At 40.4% G+C, this 23,902-nt stretch overlaps 1 protein-coding gene across 1 annotated transcript; it reads left to right on the plus strand.

Annotated features, from left to right (window-relative positions):
- The first annotated feature begins 5,205 nt into the window (after positions 1 to 5,205).
- Positions 5,206 to 22,755, plus strand: LOC142081306 (opsin-5-like). Its single transcript, XM_075148011.1, is given in 8 exon segments — positions 5,206 to 5,269; positions 5,272 to 5,323; positions 5,325 to 5,491; positions 12,162 to 12,281; positions 16,127 to 16,297; positions 17,956 to 18,290; positions 21,303 to 21,547; positions 22,692 to 22,755. Coding segments are annotated over 8 exon segments (1,218 nt in total).
- Positions 22,756 to 23,902: the final 1,147 nt, after the last annotated feature.

Genomic DNA, 23,902 nt, shown 5'->3' on the forward strand with positions numbered 1-23,902 from the left:
GTGTTACGTAACACCTTACTTGCCAGATATACTGTTTATCAGTATTTATGTGCTGTTTATCACCTGTGGGAGGTGGACTAAGGTTATTGCTTTGCTGTACTGTGTAACACTGGCTTATGGTATGATAAAATTATTGGTTGTGAGATCAAGCTGGTATTTGTACTCAGCGTTGCCGTCACCTCTGTGCTTCGGGTGCCATCTATCGGAAATTATTAATAATTACACCTTTTACTTTTTCTCTTCGAAGAGCCAACCTATAGGGAAGACACCTTTCTCCATCTTCCCCTTCTCCTCCAGGCTAATTACAATAGCTTTTGACAATTTTGAATATCTTTGGAATGTTCAAACCAATACATTCCTATTGCTGTGTCTCCTGAATGTGCGTCAGGTCTTGCTTAGGGTTAAACAACTATTTAAGAATACCGTGGCTACTCCATGTCGGGCACTGCGGCTACTCCAACCCCGGCGACAGGCACTGCGGCGGCAGCAGAGAACCAACCCGTGCCGGTATCAGTCGCCCCTATACACAAGAAGAAATCTTGGAAGCGAAAGTCAGCTCGTTCAGTAAGGGATGAAGAAGCACCTCCTAAGAGGAATCGGGATGAAGAAGCATACTGCCCTGCCAGCGAGGAGGCAGACTACTCTAAAGCAGGGCCATCACAAGAAGAGGAGGAGGAAGAGGAAGAATCCCCCGCTTCCCGCTGAGGAAGAACTCGGCGGAGGGTTCCTCCTCTGCCTCAGAGGGAGAGGAAGAACTCATAAATGAGACGGTAACCACCCGATCTCTACCCCTGAGTGACCTGCAAGATATGCGAAAGGATTTCAGCTATTATCATTATTATTATTATTATTTTCTCTTCCTTTGCTGTCCCATTAAACTGTCTTTATCTCATCCCACGGGTTTTCCTTTTTTTTTCGATTCTTTCCCCCATCCCACTGCGGGGTGGAGAGGTAAGCAAGCAGCTGTGTGCTACTTAGTTGCCAACTGGGTTTAAAGCATGACAAGCCCTAAACTGAGATTAAATCAAGACCTTCTTTCTTAAGGAAATCTCTTCTACTACATTAGGAGGTCAAAAAAAAAAAAGAAAGAAAAGGATGGTGCTCTCTGGTTGTTTTGAGATAAGTTTTCTGGTCGCTGTTATTTACATTCCTAAATACAGCAGCTAGTTGGACTGTTGGGAAATACTTGGCTAAGGATGTGTGTCATAGAAATGAGTTTTGACAGTCATCGAACGGAAAATCTACCTCGACCCTAGAGGCACGGGTATGTGAGTTGCAAGGAAAAACAATCACAAAAGGGGGTTCTTCCAGGAAAATTGCTGCTCCAGTCTCCAGTGAGCAGTTCCCCAGACAGAGTAGAAGGGCTGATTTTACTTCCAATCTTAATAAAGGGACTTTTTATTTGCATATACAAGAAGTGAGAAACGGATACTATGACCAGAACTAGAGGGGGCCTGCCTCCAGCCAGGTGGAGGAAAGAGACAACCAGCTTTACTGGACTGTGTGGATTGGTGGGTTATGTGGGAGGACGGAGAAGTCCGATGTGTACCTCAAGGGGATTTGATTTTGGGTGAGAATAGCCAACGAATTAAATTGTATGATGTTAATTGCTATTTAATACTGTATATCATCACTTCCATGGTTGCTATATGCCATATCAATGGTATTACAGTAAGAATCACCTAGATTAATAAAGAATGAACTTTGATGAAACCGAGTAAAGTGCAGCGGTGATAGAACTGGATAAGTGCAGCGATAATGGAACCAGAACTGGCTTCAGTATGCAACAATCCACCACCACACACCACCTCTCCTGCCCTGAAGGACTGTTATGACAGATGGAGCCCAAAGTCATGGACTAAATGAACTCAATGGACATTTTAGAGGAATGGCCCATAGACTAAGGGAATGATATCTGTGTGTATATATCAAAAGATGGGAAAAGTGGTGTTCATTAATTGGAATGTGTTGGAAAGTGTGGGATCTGGGCATGATGTAGATGGTACAGAATAAGGGGTGGATAATGTCCTGGTTTCGGCTGGGATAGAGTTAGTTTTCCTCCTAGTAGCTGGTATAGTGCTGTGTTTTGGATTTAGGATGAGAATAATGTCGATAACGCACTGATGTTTTAGTTGTTGCTAAGCAGTGTTTACACTAGTCAAGGATTTTTCAGCTTCTCATGCCCTGCCAGCGAGAAGCTGGGAGGGGGCACAGCCAGGACAGCTGACCCAAACTGGCCAATGGGGTATTCCATACCATATGACGTCATGCTCAGTATATAAACTGCAGGGAGTTGGCTGCGGGGGCGACTGCTGCTAGGGAACTGGCTGGGCATCAATCAGCAGGTGGTGAGCAATTGCATTGTGCATCACTTGTTTTGCATACTCTTTTATCATTATTATTATTTTCCCTTCCTTTTCTGTCCTATTAAACTGTCTTTATCTCAATCCACAAATTTTACTTTTTTTTTCCGATTCTCTCTCCCATCCCACTGCGGGGGAGTGACTGTGTGACAACGTCTTAAAAAGCACATGTATAAAAAAAACCAACAGAGTTAGTGGTTCAAATCTTGGTTCCTGAAACAATTAATTTGGGAAATTGCACATCCCCTACATTTGTTAGGCTTTACCTAATAGTTTAAAAGTTATCCCTCTCCTTATTTTTTTACCCAACATTTATGCACTTAGATGCTGCTCAGGATTATGGCTTTTCTTGACTTGGAATTATGAGAGGAATAGTTATTCTGCCTTGTTAATTATATCCCTTTCTGTTTTCTACACTCTAAAAATGAGATTTGATTCTTGAATAGAGCTTCATTTTGGGGGCACAATTAATTCCTGCCTAAACAGGATGATGAAAATCCCTTAAAGCCGTAATCCAGTATCAAAATCCTGTGTTATATCTCACTGTAACACTTTTTGTGTAAATCAAGCAAAGTTGGTTTTTATCTTCTTATATCTGAAACTTGTCTTATTCTTAATTTGCCGGACATGATTTAAATTAATGAGGAAGTTTTGTGTGTCTTTTTGGAAGTTAGACATTAATCTCCCTTTTCTTTTTGTTGAAAATTTTCAAGAAATAATGTGCTCTTTCTGCTTAAAGCCAAGATAAGGGGCTTCTTTTTCAGCAACCAGATAGGACTAGTCCATCATAACATTAACATTTGGAAGCAGGTAAACAATTTATATTGAGTGAAGTAGCAAAATCTGCCATGTTGTAGCAGTCCAGTTTGACCAGTGAAGGCTTCCTCCTGCCCCATGGCTGTGATTTGTTTGGGAAACCTGCACCTTTCCTTCTGAGGTGGGTTAAAAATCCCACTGACTGGGCTTCTGGCTGGGCTTAATATATACAGAAGTTGAAATTTCCTTTTTAAAGCTACTTTTTTGTGTGTGTGCTTGTAAGTTGGAAAATACTGCTCTTGTGAGCCACTCAATATTGAGTTGAGTGGGAGATTTTAGTGTGGCTCAGGAAAGGCACTTATTTTTATCAAATCCAAGTTGTGCTGACAGGTCCCAGATGTGCTTTTCCATTTGCATCACTTCAACCACCCGCATGGTTCAACTGTTGCAGCGATACAAGAGTTGTGGGACCATGCACGCTGGGAGACAGAAAAGCATCAGGATACTTTTAAAGGCCAGGTGGAATCTGGATGAAGACCTGTGGCTATGGTTGGATGGAGAGGATGATCAGTCTGATTATTTTGTTTCCCAGATTCATGCCTTAGTCCACTCTTTTGTACAAGATGGTCTCTTTAGACTGTGTCCAGGCTGCTGTACCATGGTACCTAATCCAAACCTAAATGGTTGCTCTGCCGTCTGGAGCAGTGAACAATTTGGGGTGCTTATTCTCCATGTCTGTGGAAGGAGAAAAGTGCTCATGAAGTCACTTAAGGTGTTGTTTTCTTTTTTTAATTAATCAGCCTTTGCTTATTTTTTCCTTTATTGGGACAAAAAAAAGAAAAACAATGAAGCTGCTGAACTTCAAAGACTTGGTGCTACTTGGAGCCATATTGCTGGGACACCTTTTGACTTCTCCCATGTCTAGAGTGGCAGTGTGCCTCCATGATCTGATTCCCTTAAAAGAGGTCTTTTTTTCAAAGCTAGAAAGCAGGGAGAGGGTTGTGGGTGCTTTGGTGTAGGTAGGTGTCATCTGCTACATTTCTGGCTGTACGGGGCTGTTATTGAGAAGACCATCTGCCTTCAAGATGTAGAAGAGATAGCAAATGGGTAAAATAATGAAACTTTTTTCCTCCTCACTTAGTCTCCTTGCAAGTTTGGACTTCTGAAGGGCAAAATTTAGAGCTTCAAAACTTGTCCCAGGTCCCACAGCAAAAAGTATGGAAGCCCTGGGAGTCAAGTGCTAAGTTTTTTCATGCCACTCCTGCCCCACCAAGCACTGGCAAGAAGAACCGGAATGACTGAATGTCCTAAACAGCTCTTGGCTGGGTGGTTTCAAACATTGCAGAAATGTTTTTGTCTTATACTAGAGTTCCTCACTTTATTTATTCTGTTGTCCTGGAGGGGTAACCTTCATCGATGTCTGCCAGATTCTAGTTTTCCCATATCACAGTTCACTTTATTGATCTTAGCACATTTGACCTCAATAGCCCATTTCCACACAAAAGGAAATGGAAAGAAAACTCAACAAGCTTGCCTAAATGAGTCTATTATTTAAAACTCCTGCTGCTTTTTCATAATGTGATAGCCAATTACTGGTTATAACCATAGCCGTGTAAAGTTATTTATATTAGAACCCACCACTTAAATAACTTTATGGAGAATTTATGGATGTAACTTTTCACTTCACTGTAAAATTTGCAGAGCTACCATTTGTAGACATAGTGCCCCTCAGGATACGAAGAAATTGCTGGGACTGTCTTACTGATAATTCCCAGTTTCTTGGGATTACAAGAACAGTGCGTATAGCTAAAGACAACAAGTTCAGTATGCATTAAACACACTGAACAATGAAGCTATTCAGACACAAACAATTACCCTGCTTGGTTTTTCCATATTCTTAGTCTTGGGTCACTCTTACACCCAGCTGGAAACATGAAGCTCCTTAGGGAAGGCACTTCAGAAGCCCTGGCTTGAATGCCACAACACACCAGTACCTAGACACTGCTCAGATGGATTACTGTGATGAGTGCCATATGAATAATGACCATTCTTGGATAAAGTAAGTCATGAAATAAATCATGGCAGGATGCTTTATGCAATTTTGAATCGGATCCTGAAATTCCCTGGGAGGTGGCAGAGCAGAAATGAAGACAAAAATATCTTCGCATTTTCTGGTGGCAGATGTGTTCTATTGCAAACTCTGTTCTTTTGTTTTTCAGACGCTGAACTGGACATGAATGGGATGGCATCAGATCACAACACTTCCTCCCAGGAAGATTACCTCCCACACTATCTCCGGAAGGAAGACCCCTTTGCATCAAAGCTTTCTAGAGAAGCTGACATTGTAGCTGGGTTTTATTTGACAGTAATTGGTAATGATTTTTTAATTAGTTTTTGAAATATCACTATGTCACTGCATCCTTGCAGGCACTCACAAAAAAAGGCAGAAGCTGCTGTGCATTAGATGTGTAACTACATATTTCTTCATATTAGAAAAAAATCTATGAGGGAGAGGAGAGAATGTGTTAGAAATACGGTGTCAACAGTTGGTGTCAACAGACAATGCTGCTCTAGGTAGCCAAAAATGACTAGCAGTAGACCTTCCAGCAAAAAGTGAAGAAATACTCAATTTTTTTCTACTGATAGGTTACTAGCTTGCAGTTTAATCGTTCCTGACCAGAACTGGCTTTTGCCCTTTTGCCATGTGGGTTTTATGGCCTGTTTTCAAAGCCTCTCTCATGTGCCTACGCAGCAAAGAGAACATCCTCAGACATGCTCATTTGAATCTTGCTCAGCTCCTGGCATCAGCTGTCCTCTGTTACATATTATATTGAACAGTATTTTCTGCCCAACACCCTTTCCTCCCTTTTGGAGTCTTTTGCTGCGCACAAAGTGACTTTGCAAGCAGAATAAATGCAATTATTTATTGGTTAATGCACACAGGTGATAGCTGGGACTGACTTCTACGTTAAGTATTCATATGCCAAGGAGTTGTCATTCACCTGGTCTCCATTGCTTCTAGGAATAAAGCGGTCCTTGTTCTTGATGATTTACCATCTTTGCTTTGAGGATTGGGGCAAGGTTATATCTTTCTGTGTCAACATTTTTGCTCTCAAGTAGTTGAGCTTTCTAACTCTTGCCTCAACACTTACACTTCTCTCTCTGGTTTCGGTTTCCGTGTGTTTTATGGCTTTAGTTTATGCAGTTTCTCACAGCTCAGCAGCTATTTTCTCAGTAAAGCTGAGCCAAGGTCGTATAACTGTGCTAGACCAGACTGGGCTCTGGGTGTCAGACACCGAAACACCAGGCTGAATACAGTATATACATACAGTATATACAGGGTATACAGTGTATTCCTTGACATTTATTTCACTTTTGATTCATTCTCTTGTTCTATCAGTTCTGCACAAAATACAAAGATCTTTCAGTCCTACCTTCATGTTTCTCATTCGCTATTTTACATCCCTCCTTCCTACTCTCTCTTACTGCCTTTCCCCCGACTCATCTAAGTGATCTCAGCTTTTCTGCAGTGGAGGTTTCACAAAGGCTTGAGTAACGCTTATTTCTCATTTGTCTTCTTATGGCTTTATTGAGAAAGGAACTCAGAGCAGCAGAGATGGCAGGTGAAGCTGTAGCTCTGTCCTGTTCTCGGTATTCAGGCACCGTTTTCTATGTATCCTAGCTTTTCACGTATATATATTTTTTTCTGCTGCTATGCAGACAGATGTCTTCACTGAACTGTCCAAAACAACCCCCCCTTGGGTCTTTTTTTCACTCAGTTAAGCAAATTTAGCTTTAATCCCAGGAAATATGTCTGAGTAGCTGAAATGAATCCTTCCACACTGTGTTGCCTTGTTATATTGGCTGTACTTAGTGTAGATTTATCCAGTTCCAAAGAAATACCCCTGCCAGGTGTGAAACATTTTGAAAAACATAGATATAATCAAATTAAGGCAAGGAACAGAAATCATAAATTTCCAGTGAAAAACCAAAAGCTAACCATGAAGGCACAAACTTACATGAGCAGTGTGAGGAGACTGAAATTATAGTTTTAAAAGGGCTGATAATCATTTTGATATTGGACTTATCAGTAAGATTCCCACCTTCCCGGTGTTGTGGACTGGACATCAGCCTGTGGTGGACTCATTGCACCCAGTGGCCCAAGCCAAGAAAGTTCAAGCCATACTCTTCTGTATACATGTATAGCTCTGCATCAGACATCATATCCTCCATTTTGCCCTGTGTTTAACTTATTTTTTCGTGTGTTTGTTTCACATTGCATTTTACTTGGTTAGTTACTTTACCTTTATGGTCATTACACACTGCTGTAGCAGCTTTCATTACAGCCAAGTGTGCTTTTCACATATGCATATAAATGCTATATTTGCATCTTCCTTGGACTTACATCTATAGCATAAGATACCACTGGTATCCTGCACAGATATTTTTAATTCCTTTTAGCAATCATTGCAACGATTTAAGCAGTCATTGCTTAGCTGCTGGTCGGTCGTACCCTCAGCCGTTTCAGCAACAGCAACTGATGTCATGTGTTCTAGACCAGCACAGCAGCGTTTTAGGCACTGTGTTCAATGCGGTAATGGATATTAATTTGCCAGAGGCCAAGAGAAGTACAGAAACCCTCCTTTTATGGGGGTTTCTGTGAAGAAGGAGAGTGTTAGGCTCTTTACCAGTAAAGCTGAATTACACCTCAGAGCTCAGCCACTAAGAGAGGGAATGAAACAAAACTGGTGGAAGGAGCAATGTCAGGTTTTCTTCTGTGCTTGTGAATAGATGGGGTAAACACTTTTTTCTTACCAAGGGAAAAAAAAGGCTTTGCTTGGGCTAATGCTTCACATGTGAGTTGTACCTTACAAGATCAGTTTAGCTTATGACCTTGGGGATGCCACCATTAGCTCCTGTTCATGTGTAGATCCATATTTTACTACCTGCTCATGTTTAAGTGGATGGCAACATTTTAGTAATAGCTTGGGCCCGCAAAAATATGAGAACTTAGAAGGAAATTAATCTTTGTTGTTCCCAGGTAAATCTCCAAGCGGTTGTTTTTTACTTTCTGCAAACAAAAATAATCCTAAATTTCCTTTTCCACTAAGCTGATTTCTGACAGTTCAAAGCATCCACATTTCTGTTGGGACGTGAAGCACTGCCATGCAGAGATTTTCGGTGGTGGATAGTGGATCTTGAGGTAGTGGAGAAGGAAGTCGAGCTCTGTGAAACTGTTCACTGGCATCAAATTCCACACAAAAGTCTTGCTGAGGCTATAAATTTGCTTAAATTGGCAGCTTTATAGTTAATCCCAGCTCCCAAGTATCCAAAAGAGTAAGCAAAAACTATATGCTTAGATAGCTCTTGGGCATAGTTGTGTCTCATGGTAACTCTGCAATATTGCAGATTTATTTTGTAAACTGTGTAATCTGCAGAAAACAGAAAACCAAGCCGGAGCATTCAGCTCCTCTACCCAGTGAGGGTATGTCATGTTTTTTTATTGTAACTTGTGGTTCAGGCTGAACCTGTCCATTGTCACCTTCTGCCACTGAACTATGTCCCCTATTCCTTTGCAGATCCCTTCCAAGAAATGGTGGCCCCTCTTGAGGATGTCCTGTGTGGACATCCCGATAGCAGAGAGAGGGACTAGCTGCGGAAAGGTGGGGATTGCTATTGGGCATCTTTTTGTGCTTGAGGCATGGAAGGTGCAAGTGAGTTTAAAATTTATTTCAAACAGGGGAAGAAGCTGCACAGTAAGCAAACAAGACTGGGATCCTATCCAGGATAGGATCGGCAGAGCTTTTAGGGTCAGGCTGGTTGTACAACTGAAGTGTTGCCGTTTGAAAATAGAAATTTTTTTTTGTCTTTAAAGAAAATCAGGGGTCTTGACCAATCTGTGATAAATTCTCTGTGAATGTGTGATCTTCTGTCCTAACTAGTTCATTTCCACGTGTATTTTTTTTAATTGTCTAGGAAAAAAAAATCAAACGGTACACATAGTTATAAGATTCCAATTCTTTTCAGTTTGTCACTTCCTCCACTAGCTTTTTCATCACTAACTTGATTGGTTGATTGATTTACTGTACGGCCAGGTAGGGTGACTAAGTACTGAGTGGAGACCTTCTGTCTGTCAGCTCCTTTGAAAGCCCATGGCAAGTAACTATTGATTTGCAAACTGTTGTTGCACGTTTCCTCAACGCGTTATGAAACAGCTTAATGGAAAACAAAATCCTGAACTACCTTCTTTTTTCTTTTTTTTTTCTCTGATGGTTTAGCACTGCTGTCAGATTGGAGAAAAGGAATCTTATTTCTTCAGATTTCTTCTTTTATACACTTTCACATTTCACTGCAGGTTGGCTCTTTCTCTGTAGGTGGCACTTTTTTAGTTATCGCATCCTTGGCTCTTTGTGCGTATTTATGTAATAGTGTTAGGGTGCCATGGACAGTTGTGCCCTGAACTGTTTGCTCCTGGAAAAGAACCTTTATTTTATATGTGAAGACTCTTTTTTCTCCTGTTTTCAACCTCAGGCTCTGCCCAGGCACACAACCTGCCAGCACCTACCAGAGCTGGGAGCCTGCACCAGCAAGTACTTTGGCTAGCTGTTCGGAAAATCTTTTTAATGGTAGGAAAAATGAAGCATTAGATGGCTCATCTAGGGAGATTATACAGTTTCTATCACCAAGGAGTTAAAAAAGAATTCAGATAAGCAATTGTCAAACACAGGTATAGACAAAAGGCAACTTAAATTATCACTGGACCCCTTCCAGCTGTAGGATTAGGAGGCCAGTGGGCTGGGGCTCTCTGAAACGTTGCTATTAATAATGAGCAGTTGCTTCAGAGACTTGTCTGATGAAGACATCTCTCTGGACTATCAGTCAATGGAAAAAGATTCGGGAAAATATCAGGTGCTTTTGAAAGGTATTTCAAAGTAAATGCTGGCACATTAAATATCACTAGAGAGAAAATGGCATTAAGAGAGAAAAGAATTAAGATATATGAAAAATGCTCAGCAACATTGAGATTAATTCACTTAGCTGCAAGGAAGAAAATAATTCAAATGAATACCTACTTATAATTCAGATTAAATTTTCAGAGCCATAAGAATTCACCAAGGATAAATAAAACTTGCTGAGAAAACCTAATATTAAATGATAAGCCAGCTTCTGCCCTGTTTATTTTTTAAAATAATATAGAAAGCAATACTGTCAGTATAAAAGTAAGAAGTCTTTCCAATTAGACAAGTGTTGCGTTTATTACTGAAAAATTCAAAATAAAAGTATTTTTCTCCTGAGTTTGGTAAACTTTTGGTTCCACAGTTACTCATATTTCTTAAGAAATAGTCTGGTTTTAGCCTCTGGGAACCATTTTGTCTCTGTCTCATGGACGTTCCTAGGTTGGGTTTCTTGGTTCTCTGAGGACATGGCACCCTTGCAAGGGCATCATTCCATTGATGGGCCAGAGGAAATACCCATTTAACTCCTGAGGTTTAATTCCTGAGGTCTGGCTTCCCAGCAGACTCTGATAAAAATTATGTGGTGTTCAACGGTACAATATTTGGAGAGGGTGGCATCGCTAGGAGGATGGGGGGCTGCTGGGGTCTTTTTGAAACATGGAATACGGCTGAGTTTGCACCACCAGAGCCATGTATACGAAGGCACCACGAAGAGTGACTTTTCTGCCTCATCGACAGAGGAAAGTTATTTATGAATTTTTTATAGTAGTGTGGAGGATTGGCCTCGGCCAGCAGCCAAGCACCCAGTGCAGCCGTTTGCTTACGGCCTTCGCAGTGGGACAGGGAGGAAATAAGAAGAGCAAAAGCAGTGGAAATAACGAGAGGGTGGAGGTAAGGGCAGGGAGATCACTCACCGGTTACTGTTGTGGGCAAAACACACTCATCGTGGGAAATTGAACTTAACTGAAAACAGTTAATTACTGATTCGGGTAGTGAGAAACAAAGATGACAAACATAAAATACTTAAGGAAAACACCTTTCCTCTCCCTTTCCCAGGCTGAACTTCACTCCAACATCTTCTACCTAATTGCTGTTATAGGTCCCTTTGGTGAGGCAACGGTGGTTCAGGAGGTTGGGGTCTCTGCCACTCTTTGCTCTTCACTCTTTTCTTCTGCACCTCCCTCCTTCATACTTGATTCCTCTGCTCCGGCATAAGGCCTCCATGGGCCATGGTCCCTTCGGGGTGATCAACTTTGGGGGTGACTCTTGCTTCCTGAAAGGGAAGTTGTGTGCTGTCTTACGTTTCCACTGCAAAACGCTCACTCCGGGCTCAAACTCTTTCAAACATGAGTTAGTGAAGAAACAGTTTTCTTTAAGGGAACTGGAAACCCTGCAATTTTTGCTACCAGTGTGATTAGCTCCATGGCTGATTAACCATTTGCAGTGTTGGTCCCTGTGGGTTCTTGGGTGGTGATATGGCAAAAAAGATGTCAGCCAACATGAACAGGATCCCTCCTGATACACTGAATTCCAGCTGGAAGTTAAAATCAGATATATTTTATAATTTTTCTTTCTTAAGATAGAAATCAATTTTTATTGTAAAATTTAAGATGTGATATTAATATCTTAGTTTACATTATTTTAGAAATTTATCCCTCAATCTCTGATTATAGTATTTAATGAAATTAAGGTTGGTCAGAGATTGGGGTCCTTGTGATTACAGACAGCTGAATTGCATTCTTGTGGTTGTATACATGTTTGTGGGACAAATGGGGTTGATCAGAACAGAGTAATTATGGGATTTCAGTTACGTACATTCAAATGATAGTTGTGCAGGCTCAGGTGGTGAAGGCAATGCCCTGCTGCAGGGGGGAAAATAACATTTATTGTGGGAGGGAGATATCTGCTGTAGATGTCTCTATGAGCTGCATAATGAGTATGAGATGATCATGTTTCAGAGTAAAATGTCTAGCCTTGGGACCACAGGTTCAGGCTGAAAATATCAGAGAATTTGGAAGGAAGATGGGATATTGCTGGTTTTGAGGAAAATTCTAATTTGATTGTTTTTCTTTTTTTATTTTTATAGGGATTCTTTCAACTCTGGGAAATGGGTATGTTATTTTTATGTCCTCAAAGCGAAAAAAGAAGTTGAGACCTGCTGAGATAATGACTGTTAATTTAGCAGTGTGTGATCTGGGCATTTCAGGTAATTTCATGTCTTATTTTCACTCATTTTTACTATCCCACCATTCTTTCTGGCAGCAGCAAGAGTCAGTCCTCTGGAAGTCATGGGGAGCCCAAAATGCCTTTTGCTCTGTTATTTGCATATAAATAAGAGAAAAGGATAGAAAACAACGTTCCTGAACAACTTGATGGAAAGAAATAAAAGGTACAGAGGAAAAAATAGGGTTGGATTTCTCAATCAGGCAAAACTCCTGTTCACCCCAGCACCGGGTAGGCCTTCAAAGACAGCTCCCATGTGCATCCTGGCACAATAACCACAAAACAGCTCGGTATTGTGGTTGAAAAAAATTGTATTTTCTTTCTGTAGGGTGCAACAGGAGGCATCCAGGTACCTCAAAAATACATATTTAGCCAAATATGACTGAGGAGGGGCATGAGGGAAAAGAATTGGAAAATGCCAGTGGCCATCAGCCCATCAAAGATAATAATTTTCTCTCTAGTGACCATCCTCTTTTATCTCTGGGTCAGGAAAATAAGCATTTGTGTCAATCTATAGAGTAAGAGCAACATCAGCCAACTGGAGGGATTTTTATTTCAACTCCACAACTTGGATGCCCTGGCATGAGAGGAGGGAGCTTTGGAAAGGTTTACACAAAGTTGCAGAGTCAAAAGCCTTTGGAGATCATTCCTTTGGCTCTTGACATGAGTCTCATTCAGCTGCTTATGGCTACTTGCAGTGCAGGGGGAGGACTGGACAACCTTTAGAAAAGGATGTTTTGGATGGCAGACAACCCAATGGATATAAAGGCCTGATGTGACCCAGCTGACCATGGGATCTCCCCAGTGCAATATAAATGACAGAATGTTCCCATGCTCCCAAAGTCGTCTGTCCCCTATGTGTTGCATACACCAGAAACCCTGCCCCCAGCTCCAGTGCACCCTTTTCCTGCCCTCGTTTCTGCCAAATGCTTTTGCCTTCATCCAAATGCCTAAAATAGCACTGAACAACATAAAATTATGGCTCCCAGCCTCCCAAAAGCGAAGCTTATTGTGCTCTCACTGTACATGGCCAAGGAGCTGCTCACCCCCTCAACTTCCAGTAATTTTGATGCCTCTTGCTGATCAGTAAACATGGTTTTCTGAAGGGGATGATACTTATGAATTCAGCAGAAGAAAGGCGTTAGTATGAACATCTCTGCTGTGCTACCACACAAAAAAATACCAGTGATTTTTTTTTGGCATATCTGCCATGGAGACACTATTTCCACCTTGCAGCACTTAGAAGTGAAGAAAAAAAACAAAACAAAACAGTTTTTGCCTTTTCCGTGATGCTCCCATCTCCTTTGCGTCCTAAGAGTCTGTCTTATTTTATAAGGCTCATATTTGACTCCAATAAGAGTCACTCCAATGAGAGTGTTTCAGGAGAATTTCCATAGCTATATATTTGGAATGTAAACAGACATCTCCTAACCGTATGTCCCAATCATACAAACTACAGCTTGTTTGGGAGTCCTCTTAGCATGAGGGCTGCTAGTTTCTCTGTTAAGGTCTGACACCAATCCGAGATTCCATGGGGATCTCAATCTATCTGTGTGTTTAAGTTTTGAATTAAAAAGAATTGTGGTCGGCACAGCCATGCGTCCTTTTTCTCCCTTCTTTTTCCTTTTTTTTTTTTGTTAATGGAAGATGTTGACTCGAGAAACGTGATGTGTTCTGTTTGCTGGACCAAGTGGAGTGAAGATGGACTTTTTCCAAAATCTTCGTATTTCACACGCTTGCCTTGGCACCTTGTTCAAGAAACGGGCTTTGCAACGGCTTCCTGCAGATTTCCACAGGGTGGCACCAGCCACTTGTTCAAAACTGCATCAGGATCATTTTGCACTGATGCTATGCTCCGAGTCCTGTGCCGCTGAAGAGAAATTTGATTTTGTGCAAATAAATGTTTTGGCCTTTAGAGCTGGCAAAGATTTACATGAGTAAAGTTGCTGACTCTTTGCATATATATCCTAGGCCTTGCCATATTTCATGTTTTTCTTGAAACCTTAATCACTGGGGTCAGCTTTTGCTTGAAAAATTAAAGTACATTGCTTCTGCTCGGAGAAAAGCACATAATGTATTGACCTGAGCACAACCGGCAGGCTCAGGCAGAATTTTCCTTACAGGCTTAGGCTAAAGGAAAAGAATCCCAAAATACTTTGTTTAAAAATAAGTCTTATTTTGAAGGGTTTTCAGTCATGATGCTTTTGGCATAGAAAATGGAGCAAAGGTCATTTTCTGCAAGATTTTGTTTTGGTAGAAATGTTTTAATTTTCTGTTAAGAATGAAAACAGAATGTTTAGTTTCGCATCAGTTTGATCTGAAATGGAATATTTTTGGGAACAATCCAAAATATTTTTCTGCAGATCACTCCAACAAAATGAGATTTTTGTCTTGACTTCTATGAATAGGTTACCTTGTGGGAATTACAGTTTGCAAGACCATTTTTGCTTTCTTTATAAACCAATTCACTGAGCTGTCATGACATTGCAGTGTGGTTCAGCCAGGGAAACTAGCTTAGGGCAACTGAGATGCTTTCAACTCCTTGAGGTGCTCTGGCAACTCCTGTGCAGGAAGGACTACAGTCACAGGAAGGTGAAGTTCAATATTTAATGTTGTTTGAATGTTGCAGTTGAACTGTTCAGGCCTTGGAGCATTTCAGGTCAGTCTGGGAAGTAGAAATGAAGGATCTGGAAAGCATGCTGGTGTTCCTAGATTGTAAATTTTTGAGTTTTCTGTTCCATTAAAGTTGATTCTTTTGTTTGTCCAGTTTGAGACAAAAAAAAAAAAAATCAGGTGGAGATTTCCAACTAGGAAATTATAATTTCCAAACTTTCTCATTTTCATGATACTTAGAAAGAATATGAATAATGTTTATCTGTTTTAAGATGAGAATGGAACAACATATGACCTAACTTCACTTCTTCCATAATGCACCACACACTTTTACAAATGGAGAAATAAGCTAAGGTGCCACTAGGACAGAGTCTCCAAAATAGTTAGGTATTTCCCTTCTGTTTGGGGATGCTCAAAACTTTTTAGTATCTGTGGCCAGGTGACTTGCTGAGAGTCATCAAGGAACAGTGTGATATGGACAGGACCACTTCTGCAGCTCAAGTCTTTTGGGGATGCTCAAAACTTTTTAATATCTGTGGCCAGGTGACTTGCTGAGAGTCATCACGGAACAGTGTGGTATGGACGGGACCACTTCTGCAACTCAAGTCCATGCTGCAACCATAGCACCATCTTCCTTTCTAACCTAACACTTTACCACAGTATGCATCCTACTGTTGGGCTTTGATAGGTTTGCAGAAGTCCTCTTTGAAAGCAAATTTCTTTATTCTGTGTTTGAAGACACTCAATTGGTTATGGGGATGTAGCCTAACTAGATCTGTGCCTGTTTCAAACCCAGACTCACTCATCACCCGCACTGTTTACATATTGGCATATGTTTGCATGTGGACTTAACACATACTCGGAAGTTTTCATAATGGGAAGAGCTTACACATGCTCAGTTCCAGAGTATGGGTTTACTTCTGGTTCATGTGGTCTGCAGTAAAGCACCTCTTTCCAGCCATTCTGCAGGCTTGGCTCATCCTACCACAGCATAGATGCTATGGGATCTAGCTACAGCTGTCTTAGGGTTAGTCCTGTGGATGGAGGCCACGCAAGTCATCACATCTGTTGTGCCTGAAGCCCCCTCTCCACGTTGCAGAGCATTTCTACTGGTATTAGCTTTCAGCAAAGGGGAGGGTTTGCTTTTCTGAAAAATGGTGGGTTTATCAGTGATGGATTTTATCAGTCAGCTGACATTCTTTTCTCCTTTTGAAGTTGTAGGAAAACCCTTTAGTATCGTTTCCTTCTTTTGTCACCGCTGGGTGTTTGGATGGATGGGCTGCCGCTGGTATGGATGGGCTGGTTTCTTCTTTGGCTGTGGGAGCCTTATTACCATGACAGCTGTCAGCCTGGATAGATACCTAAAAATCTGCCACTTGTCTTATGGTAAGAAAGAAAACTACATTAAGTGACTATAGAAAAAATATATTACGTGATATAGTTTTCTAGACTGAAATAATGTTTAAGCTCTTCGGAATGCTTTTGTTGAATATAGAGGGGAGTACATAGATAAGAGAAACATATTTGCATGATCCAAGTAATCCCAGCTAAATTTGTAGTGCTGGATGTATCACCTTTGCTGTTGTCTCTCTGCTGTCTGCTTAAGCCATGAGTTTTAGTAATCACTTATAGATAAATCACTTTGTGTCTATCAAGGCCTATTAACATTAACAGATACAGGTATTGCACAGATTGCAACGTCTTATGGACCAACACACAAAAGTATTCCTTATTAGGCGCCTAAATTCCTTTAAGATATGTGGCAAGCTATTTAAAACACCTAAAAGGTTTGGATGTGCAATAGGTCATAATGTGATATCGCCTTTCTAATATGGAGTACTCGCACTATTGTGGCGTTGTTTTTCCACATCTGAACACACAGACCACCTTTCTGTCTCTCAGCCATTGTGCTCGAATACATCATTTGTCAGTCAGTGTTCATTTTCCTTCTAGTGATCTGGAAACATAAAATCAGCTGAGGAAGAGGCACTGGTCACATTTAAATTACAGTTGTTTCTTTGCTTGGTTTTGTTTTAAGTTATTCTCAAACCCTGAAGAAAGCTCCTCAATGTCAGTGGGTGGGAAGTGAAAACAGATTAGACCTTCCAAGGTGGAAGGAACTGTTATATTACCATAGTCTGAGCTTCTGCATAAATCATAGATTTTAACTTCTTAGTCCTATTTGAATCCAACATGTTGAACATAGGTGACGATGGAAAGCTTGTAAACTGAAGTTTTTTCTAGATGAATTAGAGTTGTATGCAAGATGAGCAGAGACAATATTCCACTCCACAACTCCAGGCATGCCGTTAGCATTTAATAAAAAAAATGGGTAAGGATACATGAAAACACCTATTACGAATACTTCTGACAGTACGTACATGGTGATTTACTGTACTGGAAAAGAATGACAAGGTAAAAATAAATCTTGGATATGTTATTTCCTCTGTAAAGCCTTGTCTTTCAGTCACTTAGGTTAATAATTTATGTTAAGAAATGTCCTGAGGTCAAGCTTTAACCAGTTAATATATGACAGGAGGAATAGGAAATAGCGTAAGTTACATTATACAGTTGCAGCTAGTGAGCCTTCATACTGAATAATGAAAGGCTGAACTAAACACTTAGTCCTTCGTGTGGGTTGAACCTCCATCTCATCTGACCACACACTATGAAGACGCCTTTACAGACCACAAAGCAATTTTCAAAATTACTAGAAAGATTCCCACGATTGTTGCTGAGCTAGTTGTTTGGATTGCTTTTGTATGGACTCTTCTAGGTTGTAACTCATCACAGCCTAAAGTAAAGATCTGAAATAAAGTCAGGTGGAGTCCTCCATATGAGTGTACATTTCTTTTCATGAGGTACAACACGAGCTGGGGTGGCTAGCTTGGGGGTCACTATCTATACGTGGAAGGAGGCGAGACAAACCCTACAGAGTTGTTGTCAAACAGCCAAGCAAACTCATGCTGCATGTGTAGACTGACGTGTTCAATTGTGCCAACTACAGGTGGACCTGAACTTGTAACTCTTGAATTATCTTTCAGGTACCTGGCTTAAGAGACATCATGCATTTATTTGTCTGGCAATAATCTGGGCCTATGCTACGTTCTGGGCTACGGTGCCTTTTGCTGGTGTGGGGAGCTATGCCCCTGAGCCGTTTGGGACCTCCTGCACTCTGGACTGGTGGCTGGCACAGGCTTCGGTGGCTGGACAGGCTTTTATTCTGAGTATTCTTTTCTTTTGCCTCCTGTTCCCAACTGTGGTGATTGTGTTTTCCTATGTCAAAATTATTTTAAAAGTCAAATCATCCACCAAAGAGGTTGCTCACTATGATACCAGGATTCAGAACAGCCACATACTTGAAATGAAGCTGACCAAGGTAGGTAGGAAGATTTAACTCAGTTTGCTTTGTTGGGTCATAAAAGCAGGCTTGGAGAACTTCAACCATGTACTCTCCTATGCTGAGCAATAGTACGATGCTCTGGTGGTGGTTCTTCTAGTGTTCTCCTCCATTACTGCCAAGACGGGAAAAGACAGGAGTTGAAACATAATTTTGTGATTAGGGCACTCGAGTCCCTGAGATCGTTATTCACTCTGAAGCTCTGCCACAGCCTTCCTCTGTGACCTTACACAAGTCATATCATCTCCCTGTGGCCCTGTTCCCCACCATAAAGCTTCCTTTGCTTTCATAAACAGTTGTAAAGAATTATTTTAAGGTGTTTGAGGTGCACAGGAATTATGAGAGAAAAACAGATAAAAAGCAGATTATTGTAGCAGGGAAATAAAACTTTCAGATAGCTTACGTTCCTCTGTTAATGAAGATATAAACCAAAGTCACTCCTGTGACATTGCAATGGTTTTTATGCAAATAATTTATCATTTAGGTTCAGCCATGAGCTGCTGATAAAAATGCACTCAAGTAATACAATTAATTTTCCATCTCAGACCATACCTTATTCTCCCTTTCTGATTAAATCTTTTTTCTATTTGGCAATGGAGACTGCCATGATCCTTGCTGATATTGGTTATTGTGCCAGGAAATCTCTCAAAATAAAAACTTGTACTGAACAAAACCAGATTCCTTTGTTGTAGAAGATTCACCAGCCCCTGTAGGCCATGCCAAGAGGGAGACAAGCAGCATCTTTTGCCCGGCTGATCAAATTTGATTACATTTTGGGGGAAGTAAACTGAAAGTTATGTAATATACAGCAATAAATGACTTTATGTCTAAACATATCGGAGAATCTCAGCTAGCTACCTGTGTGGTCAGCGCTGCCAATACAGCTGGGAAAACTGTACTTGCCTTTAAAAAGGGATGCTTCAATACGGTACAGTTTTGTGGTTATTCAGCACCTTTCCTTTGAAGAACAATGGAAACTTTTGATTTGAGGTTGTGGATTTATTTTTGCCATATTGGAGGGATCATGTAAAACTTCAATGTGATCTGAGTCGACACACTAGTAATTGTCCCTTCTGTCTTGGATCTACAGTGGAGAACATAATGTCGGGATATATATAAATATGCAAAATAAGTCTCCATTATAACCCATTTAACTCCACAGCACAATTTATAACAAACGGGCTGTGTCTGAGATCCTTGATGCACATGTTTCTTTAGTGACAGACAACAAAAAAAAAGCATAAAAGAATGAAGTTTCCCTGAAAATAATATTGCCATCAAGGTGTGGAAACAAAGGTTCCACAAAAGGTTATGCAATATCCAAAAACTTTGTGCTTTCTGATGATTTTTAGTTCTAATCCTGCTAATTGCCTTATTCCAAATGAGTGCACATGTACTACTGTCAGTCTGGATGCAGGAATAGTCTGTCAATGGCAGCAGTATGATGGCATATGTTCTTCAGGATGTATTATTGCGTGATGTCATTTGAAGCTGTATCAGGCTGTGACTGAATGCAGACAGGCTGGTTCAGGTAAAGTATATAAATCACAAATTTTGGCCCCAAACAGTTTTTCTGTAATATTTATACGAAACATTCCTATAGCTACATTTCCTCCTGTTATAAGGAAGTCCTTTTTCCATTTACCAGCAATGCAACCTAATGTTTGGGAGAAATTTGCTTTTTAAAGCATCTACAGATTTTAACGGAGTATAAAATCCATGCTATGGGTTAGGAGAAAGAAAACTAGACATTGTACTAGCATTCTCACTCTCAATTAAGTTCCCAACAGTTTCAATTCTGTCTTACCCAGGTAAACACAGTCATTTTTTATCTGCTGGAGTGGGTATACCCAGAGACTTGACAGCTCATGCCTTATTGAATGATTTTATGCTTACTTGTTCCATATTTGTCTTGAAAGGGATTCAAATGGTTGGCACTTTTCCAGTAACAGATAGGCCATAGACCCTCCTGGGTGCAGGCAGAAGGTAAACATGGTTTGGCAAAACTCTCCTCCTCCCTCCTGTTACCAATGGCCATCCTCGAGGCAGGTTATTGGTCCCACTGGGTTTTGACACCTTCTCTGTGGGACATCAGCACAACCCACAAGAGAGGAAGAGCCCCACATTAGCTCAGGGTGTTGCAAACTCTTCTCTTTTCTTCTTTTCCTAATTTCCTTTGCTTTTGCCTCGGTGACTGGTACTGGGTGATACAGAAGAAGGAGCTATAGTAGATACAGGCAGGAATGTACCCTCCTAAACAAACTCACCTACAGAGATACTCAGGGTCCCCCACTCCCACATACCATTAGGACCTACTTTAGTCCTGGAAACTTCTTCAAAGTCTTTGATTCTATGAACTTTGGAATCATATTTCAAAGGACCCAGAATCTGGAAGACTTGCACTTAATTTTTTGTTTTTGGTTTTGTTTTCTCAGAGCATGCTTCTTTCATTCTGGAATGGAAAAGAGACTGGGTTTCTTTTTGACAATCTGAGGAATATTTGATTGGAAGAGGCTATAGAAGTGAGGGGCTCTGCAAATAAGCAAGGAAAAAAAAAAAACAAGAAAGAAAAACCCGATAGGAAATGTTTCCAGTTTAACCTGCATTCATTTCAAAGGTCTTGCTAAGATTTTCAAAAACTTTCCCAGTTCTGTGTTATATATTATCCTAAAAAAGAGAGTCTGTATGTTTTTAAAGGACTCTCCTCCTTAAATAATTTAAATTTGATGTCAAAGAATTATTATTTTCTGAGATCTCATTTAGTTTCCTTATGTTTAGCCCAACCGTATAGCATTTTTAAAGGTCTGTGATAACAGATTCATTAACTACTCTGGATCAGGTGAAAGGAAAACAGGAGCTAGATAAAGAGAAGTTATCATTTTTATTTTCCATTCTGTTGCATGTTCCCTTGCATTCTGCCTAGCTCTGTGCTGTGCTGTCTGTCCAACTCTGTTAGATTAACTTCTCTCTTTTCTCTTTTCCTCTCACAAGGTGGCAATGTTGATCTGTGCAGGGTTCCTCATTGCCTGGATCCCTTACGCTGTGGTCTCTGTGTGGTCAGCCTTCGGACAGCCGGATTCTGTTCCCATTCAGTTTTCAGTGGTACCAACTTTGCTTGCCAAGTCAGCAGCTATGTACAACCCAATTATTTACCAGGTCATTGATTGTAAATTTGCCTGTTGCCGGTCAGGTGGATTGAAGATGCTGCAGAGGAAGAGCTCTTTGAAGAAATCAAGGTAATTTCTTCTTTGAGAAGTAGGATATCTTTAAGTACACAATGTTCCAAAAATGTACGAAAATAAGATCTACCAAGAGTCACAGCTCTTTGCACCTTATTTCTTGGTTTTGACTGTGACCTATTCAGGGTCTTTCTTGCCATGGAAATTTGTAAAGTGACTCTAGGTGTAAAAAGAGAAGCAAGGAGATGGTTCTTACTTTTAGATCCAGCTCCATTGATATAGTCGGAAAAAGGTCCCATTGGTTTTAGTGGTTTTTGGATCAGTCCTGTCCTCCTGTTCCTTTTCTTTCATATGGGTCATCATATGGGTCACCTCCAGAAGGTGTTGGTGACCTCCATTGACAATGAAGTAAATGGGAGAGAATTGTGTTAATTCCTTATATACTTAACCTGTTAATATTATGCCTTTCAGCCACAGAATTAGCAGGGAGAAACAATAGTTCCTTAATCACCCTGTAGGTACCACTCACACCAAAAAAACCCAAACCAAACAAATCAAAGTGTAATAAGGTCTCATAAAAAGGCCTCTTTTCTATTTACAGCTTTCTGGCAAAATCTGTGCTGACCACCAGTGGAGTTCCTGGAAACACTAATTGTGCCCTTGGAGGAAAAATGCTTCTAGTTCTGTCTTATGCCAGACAAGTATCTTACTTCTGTGACTGAACAACAGTGAGATAATGATGGATGTTAATCTGACAGTGTAGACTGAAAAAAAGGCCACAAATACCCTACCACATATAAGTGACTTGTTGAGCTTTCACAGCTTCCCTTAGCAGATTATTCTGTAATCTTACGCTCTGATTCATGTCATCTGCAGAACATACAGAGTGTATATATGTTGTAAGTGTTTGAGGTGCTGAATTTATGGTTTATCAAAAACCCACCTGTAGTTTTAGGCAAATGGGAGACAAATCCAAAGTAGCCTTCGCTGAATCTTTGGAGGTGGATTTGTGTTTAACCTCCATGTTATCACTCTGAAGGAGGAAGGAGGTTTCACCTAGTCCCTCATGCTGAATGCAAGTTGGCTTTCCTAGACCTGTTAAGTGAACAAAATGATCTGGAAAAATCACTTCCCAGAATTAGGAACTTAATTGTCAGCTTGGTACAAACAAAATGATTGTTGTGTTTTCTCCTTCCCATAGGATGTATACCATATCTGCACACAGAGACTCGACGGCGATGAATGAAACCCAATTGGAAGTATGAAGGCTCATTTCACATACAGCAAATGAAAACCTAATGACAAACAATCATATTGTCTCAAGTTCCTCTTTCTGTAAATAAATTAAAACATGATGACAGTTTTATTTTACTCCCTGGTCCTATGTACAATATAGTTCTTTCCACCCTGACTAAAATAGTGCGATTAGAGCTGGGCAAATATTTTAAGTACTCAAAGGAAGAAGAAACAGAGAAGATTCATATGTATAAATGTTTTTTATTCACTTCAGAGCCTTTAAAATACTTTTTTTCCTTTTATCACTAACAGAAGTGATAGTTTGGATGATATTTTCCTTCACGGAAAGGGAAGTATTCACAAAAGCCGGTTTTAGTTTGCTAAAGCTAATCTCCCTAGATTCCTACTGCAGTCACTGGAGAACTGGAGCATGAGAGAAAGGATTCCTTAGAGGACAAATCAGAATCAGAGCTTCACTTCTCAGGGCTCCAAATCACCCATTGGAGAAACATTAGCCCACTGATTATCCCTTGTGAATATCTCTCCACTCATGTGGCTACAAGCTATCTTAAGACCACTTTGACTTCAGTCCTTCAACATTCAGAAATATTTTTTTTCAGTCAAGGCAAGATCAGTCAAGGCCACACATACACCACAAATGGTCAGTATTTGTGAATGAGAGGAAAAAGGTCTCTTGCTCAAAGGCTGGTTTCATTTAAACAATTTGGAATCATGAATGACTTTTTGACAAAAAAGCAGAACCTAAATGAAGTCAGCCCCATACAAGCCAAACTGAGCAAACCAATAGTCTGCACATCTTTTTACCATTCTCTGGCCAAAATTACAAAGAAATGTGATGGCAATAAGCAGACAGGTTTGACTTCTTGAATGCTAACTGACTTTTTTCATCTAGTATTGTACTTTTCACCATTCTTTATGAGATCACTATTTAATATAAAATGAAAAATCCTTCCTCAATACTAAGCATGAAACCAGACTTAAAACTGGTAAATTCATGAGAAAGTTTACAGCATAGGTAACAGAGAAGTCTTTCTCAAGTGCAGTTGTATCCAATTTTTAAACACTAAACCCTGGAAGGATGAGGATTAGGAACAATTTAGGAGAATGATAGTCCTACTAAAACAAAGCTTTTAAGTTCCTAATACACTCAATGGA

The sequence above is a fragment of the Calonectris borealis genome, chromosome 3, assembly GCF_964195595.1.
Source record: "Calonectris borealis chromosome 3, bCalBor7.hap1.2, whole genome shotgun sequence".
Lineage (NCBI taxonomy): Eukaryota > Metazoa > Chordata > Aves > Procellariiformes > Procellariidae > Calonectris > Calonectris borealis.